General features: G+C 41.9%; 1 protein-coding gene across 6 annotated transcripts in view; it reads left to right on the forward strand.

The window, feature by feature from the left end:
* Herc2 (HECT and RLD domain containing E3 ubiquitin protein ligase 2) overlaps positions 1 to 12,222 on the forward strand; it is a 184,367-nt gene that overhangs the window by 69,271 nt on the left and 102,874 nt on the right. For all 6 annotated transcript variants that reach the window (XM_013507678.1, XM_005410402.2, XM_013507680.1 and 3 more), the window contains 10 exons: positions 2,090 to 2,304; positions 2,661 to 2,793; positions 2,898 to 3,025; positions 3,125 to 3,320; positions 3,747 to 3,880; positions 4,412 to 4,585; positions 4,661 to 4,797; positions 5,056 to 5,207; positions 6,347 to 6,538; positions 11,505 to 11,692. In XM_013507678.1, the coding sequence (XP_013363132.1) occupies positions 2,090 to 2,304; positions 2,661 to 2,793; positions 2,898 to 3,025; positions 3,125 to 3,320; positions 3,747 to 3,880; positions 4,412 to 4,585; positions 4,661 to 4,797; positions 5,056 to 5,207; positions 6,347 to 6,538; positions 11,505 to 11,692 (1,649 nt within the window). The remainder of the gene's footprint in view (positions 1 to 2,089; positions 2,305 to 2,660; positions 2,794 to 2,897; positions 3,026 to 3,124; positions 3,321 to 3,746; positions 3,881 to 4,411; positions 4,586 to 4,660; positions 4,798 to 5,055; positions 5,208 to 6,346; positions 6,539 to 11,504; positions 11,693 to 12,222) is intronic.

Here is a 12,222-nt window from a genome sequence, read left to right on the forward strand (position 1 = left end):
CAGATGAAGATGTGGGTGATAAGCTGGGCGTGGTGGCACACACCTGTAATCCCAGCACTTGGGAGGCTGAGGCAGGAGGATTATTACAAGTTTGAGGCCGTCCTGAGCTACAAAGTGAGCTCAGGGCCGGCATGAACTGCATAGTGAGACCCTGTCTCAAAAAGACAAAAGGAAAAAGGGTGATAGATGACGAGGGTGAGGGCATCTAGAGGTGGCCCTGGGGGAGGACAGCTTGGCAGAAAAGGCAGTGTTGGAACTGGTATGGGGCATCCTGCGCAGGAACACAAGGTGTGAAGGCCGCTGCTGAGAAGGATGGGTCTCTAGCTCCTTTCAGGGTGGCTGCTGGACAAGGCTGTGGGTGAGGATGGGCTCCGTGTTTGCTTGCCCTTGGTGCAGAAGAGCCTCAGAAGCAGGTGCTGCACTGTGCTGCTTACTTTCTTCTGTAATATCTTGGAGGATGAGCTTTTCTCAAATGAGGGAGAGGGAGTGGGAGGCTCCAGGGTGGGGCGAAATGCTGTGGGCCTGGTAGATGGGGCTGCCGCACTGGGGAGTCAAAAGCTTGTCTTTGGGAGATCAGGTGCTTCTGTGTTCTGTAGAGATCCAGGAAGGCTGTGATCAGATTCGTTTTTTAGAAAAATGAACATGAGCCATGTTGAGAAGCTCCTGAGTGCTCTACATTAAAATGTCTAGTAAAAGACACGGAGTGCTTCCCAGATTTGATTAGTTTGGAGCAATGCTTTGGTGACATAAGCATTAATAGAAATTGTTGCTGATGTGTACCACAATTATTTTTGTGTGCATTTCCCTTAATATTCCTGTTTTCCCTGGAGGCTGGCATATTCTTTCTTTTTTTTGGTGGTTCTGGACATTGAATCTAAGACTTCATGTATGTTAGGCAAGTGTTCTGTCACTGGGCCCCACTCCTCCCCGCCAGTCCCAGTACTGGGGATTGCCCTAGGGGTGCTCCCCTCTGCCTCAGCCTCCTGACTAGATTACAGGTATGCATCCCACACCCAGCTTTAGAAGGCATTCTGATGTCAGATCTACCTGATCCTGTATCTTGTGCTATATGTAGATCTCCTTTCTAGTCTTGTTGGGTCTCCATCTCTTAGGGTCTTTCCTTTTTAAAGATTGTGTGTTTCTTGTTAGAAATTCTTTCATGCTTGTTACTTCATAAACAGTAGGAATATGCAGCCTACCCAAGGAGGTTCTCTGCAGAGACTCTTCAGGCATACTGTTCCCTTGTCACTTGCGTAGCATCTTGGTGTCTTTCTGTGGTGGGTCCTCGTCACAGTGGCGTCTTCCTGCCGTGGCTCTGTGACCTCCGTGGTGCTCTGTAGACTATATTCTCATGGTTGAAATTGAGTGCTGTTTTCCCTGTGAGAATATGCAGTCTTCCCATGGATGATCCTTTTGATTTTTGTTATCATGACACAATTCCTTAGGCTGACTAACTTATAAAGAAAAGAGGCTTATTTCATGCACAGTTTTGCACATGGAAAATATGAACAGCCTGCTTTGCTTTGCGGTGAATGCCATCATGGCAGAGCACATGAGTGAGACAAGAAAGCAGAGAGAGATTTAGGGTCTGGCTGTGGCTTTTATAACAGCTTGCTCTCTCAGGAACCAAGCAGGGTCCTGTGAGAACTCTGTCAGTTCCTTCTCACTGGGCTGTGCCTCTTAGTACTGCCTTTACCTGTGCACCTCACCACCCTGTGGACTAAGCGCCCAACATAGGTACCCCTAGGGGCACACGCAGACCACATCTATCCTATTGCACATGGTGTCCGGAACCAGGCAGCTTCATGCAGAGCACAGGTATGCAGTGAATGTGGGGCTGGAATCATCGTTCTAAGTCCTGATACTGTGCTTCAGGTGGATCAGATAGTTGAGAGGGGCTGCGTGTGCTCATGTAGGTGAAGGAATTATAAAACAGCCTGTGTAAATACATTAGATGCAACTTTTTCCTATGAGTGATGCCGAATTTCACCTTCTAAATTGGGTACTTAGTTCATTGTCTTTTTTTGGGTATTTATTTCTAAAGTGTGTGCTCAAGTTTCTCTTTAATGTTTACTTACGCATTTTCTAGAGTGGCTTCAGTTGTCCATTTTCTCTGGAGGCCTGCAGACCAGCCAGATCCACTACAGCTATAATGAGGAGAAAGATGAGGACCACTGCAGCTCTCCTGGGGGCACTCCTGCCAGCAAATCCCGACTCTGCTCTCACAGACGGGCCTTGGGTGACCATTCCCAGGCATTTCTTCAAGCCATTGCTGACAATAACATTCAAGACCACAATGTGAAGGTAAGCCAGGTTTCTCCCATTCCTAGTCTAGTATTCTATTATCTGAGGACTTTTTTTTTTTTCCGTTACAGGGCATCAAACTCAGGACCTTGCACTTGCCAGGCAGATGTGCCCCTGAGCTGTATCTCTGGCCCTGTCTTTGGACTTTGACATGGGATATTGTCATGCTTTGATGAATATTGAATATAGCACAGGTTTTGATCATGCATATTTGAAAGTGAAAAGATGATTCTATTTGATATACCAGTGAGGTTTTAGGAGTGTATTGATTATAAGTGAGTTAGAAGCTGCGGGGCTTTCGGATCTGTGAGAATTCCTGGACGGCTGTGAAGTTACCTCCTGACATTCTGTTGCAGGACTTTCTGTGTCAAATTGAGAGGTACTGTAGGCAGTGCCACTTGACCACGCCCATCACCTTCCCTCCTGAGCATCCAGTGGAGGAAGTTGGCCGTTTGCTCTTATGCTGCCTCTTAAAGCATGAGGATTTAGGTATGAAGCTTGGTATCCATGTACTTCAGTGACCATAGCTCTTTCAGCTGACGTGCAGTGCGTATTCATTCCTTCCTCGCCCTTCTGTTAAATGTTTTTTACAGGTCATGTGGCGTTGTCTTTAGTTCACGCAGGTACACTTGGTATTGAGCAAGTAAAGCACCGAACATTGCCTAAAGCAGTGGTGGATGTTTGTAGAGTTGTCTACCAAGCAAAGTGCTCACTCATTAAGGTAAATAGATTTTAATTCTTCTGCAGTATATGGACAGTTTATGTGGACAGTTGCCAGAATATTTGTTGTTAACTTGTCTTTTCCTATTCAACTTTGTAGACTCATCAAGAACAAGGTCGTTCTTATAAGGAGGTCTGTGCTCCCGTCATTGAACGTTTGAGGTTCCTGTTTAACGAACTGAGACCTGCTGTTTGCAATGATCTCTCTATAATGTCTAAATTTAAGCTGTTAAGTTCTTTGCCCCGTTGGAGGAGGATAGCTCAGAAAATAATTCGAGAACGGAGGAGAAACAGAGGTAAAAATGTCGAAGGTTGGGAAACAGTTAAAGTATGTATTTCCCTGTGTGGTCCAGTCTGTGATTCCAGAGTGAAGCTGCTGGTTGTTGTGCACTCTGTGGGGCAGTTCCATGCAGTATTTGCACGTAGCTAGGAGGCCTGCTTATTTTCCTGGGACCAGATAATGATGCACCTTGATGTTGAATATGTTAGCATTCGGTCACTAGTATATTAATCCTACAAAGGTAATACTGTATATGTCACTAAATTAATGGGGAAAGGGAAGTTTGCCTTTTTTATATATATTGGAACATTTAATCTTACAATTTAGAGCTACCATTCTTGTAAAGAAATTTTTGGTTTTGAAAATTTTAAGTATTTCCTAATTTTAAATTAATTAAAATCATTGAAATTACTTTTATAATGAGTGATGTTTTTAAACTTAGTTCCTAAGAAGCCAGAATCTACTGATGATGAAGAAAAAATTGGAAATGAAGACAGCGATTTAGAAGAAGCTTGTATTTTGCCTCATAGTCCCATAAATGTGGACAAAAGACCCATAACAATCAAATCTCCCAAGGTAATGTATCTTTTGTGATTGTGAGATTGGTGGAATAGAAACACAGCACATAGCAAAGGCATCTACGACAGTTGTGTCTTTGTGCCAAGTGTTTGTAGGGTAGTGAGTGTGGTAGATTTTTATTAAAAGTATATCCCCAGTGATGTTTACTGACCTTGGTTGATGGTTTCTGGTTGGAGCAGTACCTGGAGAGGTGTCTGCTTTTATTTTTGGTGCTTCGTTGCATCATTATCTACTCACTGCTCATTCATTGAAGGTACCCTTTGCTCTGTAACTGCTGGTCCCTGAGACGGTTCCTATGAAGGGTAATGTAGCTTGATGTGCCACCTCAGTCTGTTCCAAAGTATGTTAATGTAGAGATTATGAATACACTTACGAGCATATTTTGTAATATAATTTTTAGCCATATATTAGCAAATTTAAAGTATTCTATCAATTTAAATCTCTAGGTATTATTTAATATTTAAGTAACTGTATCAGACTACATGTTCTTAGGGTAAACTAATGGTGCAAATTGTTTCTCTTTGTTAGGATAAATGGCAGCCCCTGTTGAGTACAGTTACAGGCGTTCACAAGTACAAGTGGTTGAAGCACAACGTGCAGGGCCTTTATGCACAGTCTGCACTCCACAGTGCGATTGCTGAATTTGCCCTTAAAGAAGAGCCAGTGGATGTAGAAAAAATGAGAAAATGCCTACTAAAGCAGGTAAAGTCAAATGAGAACATGCTCTACGTTGTGTAACATACACAACACTGAACTGTATGCATTGATGTTTTTCAGTTGGAGAGAGCAGAGGTTCGTCTGGAAGGAATAGATACAATTTTAAAACTGGCAGCCAAAAATTTCTTACTTCCGTCAGTGCAATACGCTATGTTTTGTGGATGGCAAAGACTTATTCCTGAGGGAATCGATATAGGGTAAAATTTTATAAATTTTTTTTCATAATTATGGGAATCTGTGGAGCACGGCATTATTCTGTTAAAGTGAGATTAATGATAGCTGGGCTTGTTGGTGCGTACTTGTAGACCTGGTTACTTGGGAAGCTGAAGTAGGGGAACCACTAGTGCCCAGGAGTTAGAGACCTGCCTGGGCCTTCTAGTATAGTGAGATCTGTCTCAAAAGAAAAAAAAAGTCTTGTGGTGTCCTAAGTATAACTCTTAGTCTTTGTTTGAAAGGGCTCCTCTTACTGATTGTCTGAAGGATGTTGACTTGATCCCACCTTTTAATCGGATGCTGCTGGAAGTGACTTTTGGAAAGCTGTGTGCCTGGGCTGTTCAGAATATGCGAAATGTCCTGATGGATGCAAATGCCAAATTTAAAGAGCTCGGTGAGTTAAAAAAATACTGATGGTTAAACGTGTTCCAGTGCATCAGCGTTGTTTCATAGTTTGGCCTTCATGGTTTTTTTTTTCTGGTACTGGGAATTGAACTCACGACCTTGCGCTTGCCAGGCAGGCGCTGTGCCACTGAGCTAAATCCCCAGCCCTGTTTGGCCTTCATTATATGTTGTAGAATCTCAGAAATGCCAGTTTTTGCTTTTGAAAACTTACACATTATATTGATAATCTAAACTGCTTTTAGCCTTCTCTTGTTCTGAATGGAACTTTCAAAAATTGGCAGAAGACACAGTCTTGAACTACTTCAATATAAAACCTTACATTTTTATATTTTTATGTGTATCACTGATACCATAATACTCTAAGGTGTATGTGTCCTGTATTAATACTTATTTCCAGCCTGGTATGGTGGTGCATGCCTCTAATGCCAGCACTTTGGGATGCTGAGGCAGGAGGATTTTTGAGCCCAGCCTGGGTGACTTAATGACACAGGCCCTGCCTCAAAATAATTTTCAATAAGGCTGGGCATGGAGGTATATACCAGCACTCTGGGAAGGCTGAGGTTGGAGGACCATAAACTGGAGCCTAGCCTGGACATCTAAATGAGACCCTTCCTCAAAATTAAAAAAAAAAAAGGTTGGATGTTGAGACGCATGCTTCTAATCCCAGCATCCTGGGAGGCTGAGTTAGGCGGATTGCAAATTCCAACCTAGCCTGAGCAGTTTAGGTGCCCCTGTATCAAAATAAAAAAGGGGTAGAGATGTAGTTCAGCTCTGGCCTCAGTCCACAGTACTACAAACAAACGATTTATTTCCTGGATGATTTGAGCGTCTACAGAGTAATAATGGCATTGTGTTTGTGGTAGAAAAGTGAAATGTAACTTACATTGGAAGAGGAAGGAGGTCCCACAGACAGAGAAGGTAGCTCTTTGTGAAGGGCAAGTGGTAAGACCATTGGAAAGCAAGACAGGGCTATCCTACGTCCACAGCCTGTTGAAACCCACTGAAAAGTAGAGGCTAAAAACCAAACAAGAACAAAATCCCAAACTCCAGTGCCTTCTATGTCAGGTATATTCTTGTATCTATGAACAAGAAATGTGAAATTGAAGTGTGGATGCCAATGCTTCTTAGGTATTCAGCCTGTTCCCCTGCAAACTATTACCAATGAGAACTCGTCCGGACCCAGCCTGGGGACCATCCCACAAGCTCGCTTTCTCCTGGTGATGCTCAGCATGCTCACCTTGCAGCATGGTGCAAACAACTTGGACCTTCTGCTCAACTCTGGCACGCTGGCCCTCACGCAGACCACTCTGCGGCTGATCGGTAGGTCGCACTGATTTTGGGTCTTGTATGACAGTGTCATGACTTTGCCTTGATTTCTCTTTCCAAAAACAAAAAGGTTTTGTTGATAAAATACAAATAACATAAAAGCTACCTTATAGACTGTTTCTGGTTTACAATTCAGGGGTATTAGTAAGTATATTCACAGTTTTATGCAACCGTCACCGTTTAGTTCTAAAACTATTTCATCACCCCAAATACAAACTTTGTACCCATTTAACAATCACTTTTGATTTCCCCTACCCCTGGTCCCTGTCAACCACAAATCTGCTTTTTCTGTTTATGGATTTGCATTTTCTGGGAATTTTATCTAGAATCATATAATTATCAAATCGCAGATTGTGACCTTTTGTGTCTGCTTTCACCATATCTTGGTACTTCATTTCTTTTTATAGCTGTGTTGTTTGAAGTACAGTCTTTTGTTTTTCTGTTGATGGATACCTGGATTGCTTGTTACCTTTCAGTTGCTAGGAATATTTGTATATAGAAAATTGTTTTTTTTTTTTTTTTTCCAGTTCTTTTGATTCTATACCTAGAAGGAGAATTGCAGGGTAGTTGTGTGATAATATGTACTATGTTCAACTTGTTGAGAAATTATCAGACTTCAACTTAGTGCTGTTTTCTCACCATCTGTGGACAAGGGTTCTGGCTTCTCATTTACTGTTTTTGGGATTAAGGTCATCTAGTGGATGTAAAGTAGTATCTTGTGGTTTTAAATATTCATTTCACTGATGGTGAGTGACATTGAAGCTTTTTAGATATACTTGTCCGTTTGTCTGTCTTTTTTTGAAATGTTCTTTTGCCCATGTTTGAATCGGGTTGTTTGTTGTCTTTTTGTTTAGGTATAGAAATACCATTAAATGTGTCATGTATATACCAAACACTGAAAGAAAAATCCTCAAATTCTTTCAAAAATGTCCTGTGTGTTAGACCTTTGAGATCTGTAGACCTTCAGCAGTTGTATGAATTGAAGATACTTCTCCTTGTTCCAGGGGTTGTATTTTCCTTTGATGCTGATGTTTTTAGATGAAATTCAATTTTCCCTTTTGTTAATTGTACTTTTGGCGTCATATTCAAGATACCATTAGCAAGTCAAAGATGGATGAAAATCGTCTGTTATGGGTTATGTCTGCATTTCTCCCCAAATCCTCATGCAGTCATCGGGCGGGCTTCTATTCTAGATTTTTGATTGATCCATAGTCCAGTGCTGGGAGTATGGGTGTGAGTGCTATACTCCCCCTGGGGCAGGTAGTTTGCATGTAAGGGAGAGACAGGCTGCTTTCCGCCACTCCTCCCTTTTGCTGTTGCTCCTTTTGCTGTTTTTCACCGCCATGAACTGCTGCCCTCTGCCATGAGCCACTTTGCCTTGGAGCCAACCAAGTATGGACTGAAACCTCCACAAGCTGTGAGCTAAATAAACCTTTCCTTCCTTAATTTTAGGTGTCAGATATTTTGTCTCAGAATGAGAGAAAAGTAACCAAGACATCATCCTCTGTTTCCTTTATGGTTTTAGATCTTATATTCAGATCTTTGGTCTATTTTTAGATAAATATACTTTACACATTGTGAGGTAAGAGTGTCTCACATTTTTTCTTTTTGTTACCCAATTGTTTTCAGTACCATTTGTGGAAAAGACTGTTCTTTTGTCCAAAATCTTGGTATTCAGTTGTTCATTGATACCTGTTTCTGGATTCTCAATTTCCTTCTGTTCTATGTATGTATCATTATATCAGTACCACACTGATTTGAACATTGTACCTTTGTAGTACAAAAATGAGAAATGTTAAGTCTTCCAACTTTGGTTTTTCTTCCTTAGTATTATTTTGGCTATTTTGGATCACTTTCATTCTATATGAATGTCAGGACTGGCTTTTCCACCTTGGTGATTTTGCTGAGGCTTATATTGAACTATAGATTGCTTTGAGGAATATTGCCACCTTGATAGTATTAACTTACATTTTTATGGTTATCAGAACAACAGTGGCCTCACAATTAATTAGGTGTTTCTAATGATCTGTTTTTGTAAGGGTTTGAAGATTGCTGTTAATTCTTTAAGTTCACCTGTTGAGTCATGTGGTCCTCAGCATTTCTTCCAAGAGCTTCTTGATTACTGATTTCATCTCTTGTTATAGGTATATTTAGGTTTTCTGTTTCTTGTACAGGTAATTTGTGTGCTTCTAAGGTTTTATCCTTAGATAATCTCATTTGTTGTCATGTATTTGCTTGTAATATTCTTTTATATCCTTTTTTATATTTATGTTGATAGTAATTTCCCTACTTAAAATTCTGATTTTAGTTATTTACATCTTTTTTTTCTTAGTGTATGTCAAGCTTTGTCGATTTTGTTTTTAAAAACCAGCTTCTACTCTTCTTGCTTCTATTTTTCTGTTCTGTATTTCATTTATCTCTGATCTAATCTTCACTTTTTCTTTCTTTTTACTACCTTTGGGTGTGCTGTTTTTGTTTTTGTTTCCATAGGCGTAGTGTTACTAGTTTAGAGCATGCTTTCATAAGTATAAATATTTCTTATGGCACTTTGTTTGCTGCAATATGTAAGTGTTGAGATACTGTGTTTTCATACATCTTAAAGTATTTTCTAATATCCCTTATTTTTCTCTTGACCCCCTGGTAGTTTAAGTGTGTTTGGTTTAATTGCTATGTAGTTGTGAATTTTCTGGTTTTCCTTGTTACATCTAATGATCTCAGTTTGGTTGGAGAAAGTAACTTTTATGATTTTATTCTTCATATTGTCTTGTTTGTGATCTAATGTGGTCTGTTTATTTGAGAATGTTTATTCTGTCTTTTTGGCTGGAGTGTTTCATGTGTTTGTTAGATTTCATTGGCTTACATTGTTGTTTTTTGGCTGAAAGTCAGAGATACTGCAGGTTCAGTGGTCCATGTTCCCCTAAAAAAGCAAGGTTTTCTCTAGCTTTTGTAAAATCATAGAATCCACATTGACCCTTCAAAACTGCATCAGGCTGGAGGACAGTCAGCTTTTAAGAGTCATACATCCAGTTTCTTAAGGCCTCATTAGCAACTAGGAATTACTTTAAAAAAATGACAAAAATGTGTATTCTAGAAATTGCCTGTCTTTATGTTGTCTGCCTTTTTTGCAAAGGCTCCTATAAGTAAGAGTCATAGTGCAAATCATTAATTTGTTGTAATTTGATAACAAGTTAGTGACTTGTGGCCAACTAACTCTTGAGTTTAAATGGCAGCTATCTCACAGGATGCAGAAAGCAAGGCAATTGTCCTTCATAAAGATAAGTCTATATTTTCAACTTCCCCTTATTAGAATGATCTATCACTTCGGAGACCATAAGCATGTGACACTTTATGCTGACTTTATGTGTATAGCCAGATAAACTATCTTGAAAAAAATCCCTCTTCTTACAGATGTGTCCAGGCCTCGATTAGTATAGTCACTATGTATGGGGTTAGTGGTCCATCTATGAGAGTCTAGTTGGACTACAACTCCTATTCCATCCTGGGGGCCCTAGGCCAAGGCAGTGGCCAATGTACAGAAAAGTCTGTTTCCTTCCTAAAGTTTTGCTCCAGCTCTGGAAATTGATTAAACATTTTTTAGTCTGTCTTGAAGAGAAAACGTAAACTTTTTTACATTTTTGGCCTATTAAAGCCCGCTTTGAGAACTGTCTATTCTCTTTTTCTTTCTACCTAGAGGAGCAAATGAATAAATAACAACAACAAAAAGCGAGTAAGAGAGGATTACACTTTGTCCCCCTTAGTTTTGTCACTGAGGCCAAAAGTAGCCAGGGTATCCCGTAAACTGTCTCCCGGGTTAGATTTTACGATTTCAAATCCATTGATAGATTTTATTTTGAGCCGACAGCAGCTCAGTTCCATTCATACTGTGAGGAACTCTGTAGCCACCCAAGCGCCGAAGGTCCTGCCCTGCCCCTCCTTCAGGTACTAAGCAGTGCTTTTACAGTGTTTGTTTGGGGTCATTCTGGAGAATCTTCCCCTTCTGCTCCTGTCTCTGAGGTTTCTGCAGCCTGGTAGGTGTGGTGATCTTCCAGGAAGGCTCATAGACAGCATATAGTTACCCCGAGGGCTACAGCTGATTAACCAAATGGCAGCAGATAAAGTCCAGAGGAAAGCGGGTCCGAGCTGCCGAGCCACTCCCAGTTGGAGTCACACAGGACGCACGCCATTCCCACTGCTGCGGTGTGGTGACACTTGAGAAGCGCTGCTCGGGGACGCACACCCGTGGTTGGTGCTGTGGTTTTCACTGGGGCTGAGTACAAGCCGTGCCCTACCTGGCACGTCCCAGGTTCAAGCCCTCAGAGGAAACCAGGTTTCAGTCTGGACCACACTGTGCAAACAGTTTAGCATAGGGAGCTCTGCTCATCACCTGGGGAGTAAGGAGCCTTCCTGAGATCCTCCTTCCCAGAGACAGAGAGAGCTAATCGTGCAGCAGGTGGGCAGACTGTGTCTCAGGCTTGCTCTGTGGTCTGTTTCCTATGCAAAATAAAAGTCTTTTAATTTTCCATTGTTACACATTTAGATGGTTGTCTTTGTTTTGCTATTACAGAAGATGTGATGGGTATCTTTCTAAAGTTTTTTTTTTCCTTTGGGTGCTAGGAATCGAACTCAGTACCTTGCGCTTGCCAAGCAGGTGCTTGTGCTGCTGAGTTATATGCCCGGCTATCTTTCTAACTTAAAATTATCTTGCTCATTTGAGAGCTGTAATTCCAAAAAGTAGAGTAAAATATCTTTTCTGGGAATTTTTGTATCTTTTTCTTTTTCTGAATGTATTTATATATTTTGTCCTCCCTGTTGCCTTTCTAAAATCTTACATATAAACAGCAAATTTTCCACAGCACTCATTGTGTGGATTGGTAAGTACTCACTGGTTTGTGTGTACGTGTTAAACGTAGGGCACTGTGGCTGCTCACCGGCTCAGCTGTTGTTTTTGGTGCTTGGACAGGTCCTAGCAGTGACAGTGTAGAGGAAGATATGAACGCGTCTGCCCGAGGAGCCTCTGCGACAGTTTTGGAGGAAACGAGGAAGGAAACTGCTCCTGTACAGCTCCCTGTTTCGGGGCCGGAGCTGGCTGCCATGATGAAGATTGGAACGAGGGTCATGAGAGGGGTGGACTGGAAATGGGGTGATCAGGTACTCAGAGGTTTGATTTAGTACATTAGCCACACACTGCTCACTTCTGCACGTCTTGATTTATATGACATCGGGGAACACCGGCATGTTAACTACTCTCACTCAGGACCTGTGTGGCCAGTAGATGATTGAGTTGTAGATTCATGAGCAGCTGGTGAGAAGCAGAGTCTACTCCAGGCGCCCTCACGTGGAGTCGGGTTGAGGAGTGGCCTGTGGCTCTGTGCTGTGAAGCTGGAACTGGAGTGGGAGTGAGCAAGAGAGGGGATCTCCCCTCCGAGTGCTGGCATTGCGAGAGCGTTGAGGCAGACCGCCCACACGCCACCTCTGCGAGCTGATGGCCACGTGCCACAAAGTGCCCTGAGGGCAGCAGTGTAGGCTGTGCTGGGGAGCGGGGTTGCTTGCAAATCTGTCACTTGCCTCCAGACAGAGGTCCCACTTACACGGTGCAGCTCAGTTAGGGCAGTGTTCTCCTTGTTGTGGTTGTGTCACTGCTCAGCAGGGCGTTTGTCACAGTGATGAGGGGAATGAGG

This window comes from Chinchilla lanigera, unplaced genomic scaffold (genome assembly GCF_000276665.1).
Source record: "Chinchilla lanigera isolate Chin_1 unplaced genomic scaffold, ChiLan1.0 scaffold00132, whole genome shotgun sequence".
NCBI classification, from domain to species: domain Eukaryota; kingdom Metazoa; phylum Chordata; class Mammalia; order Rodentia; family Chinchillidae; genus Chinchilla; species Chinchilla lanigera.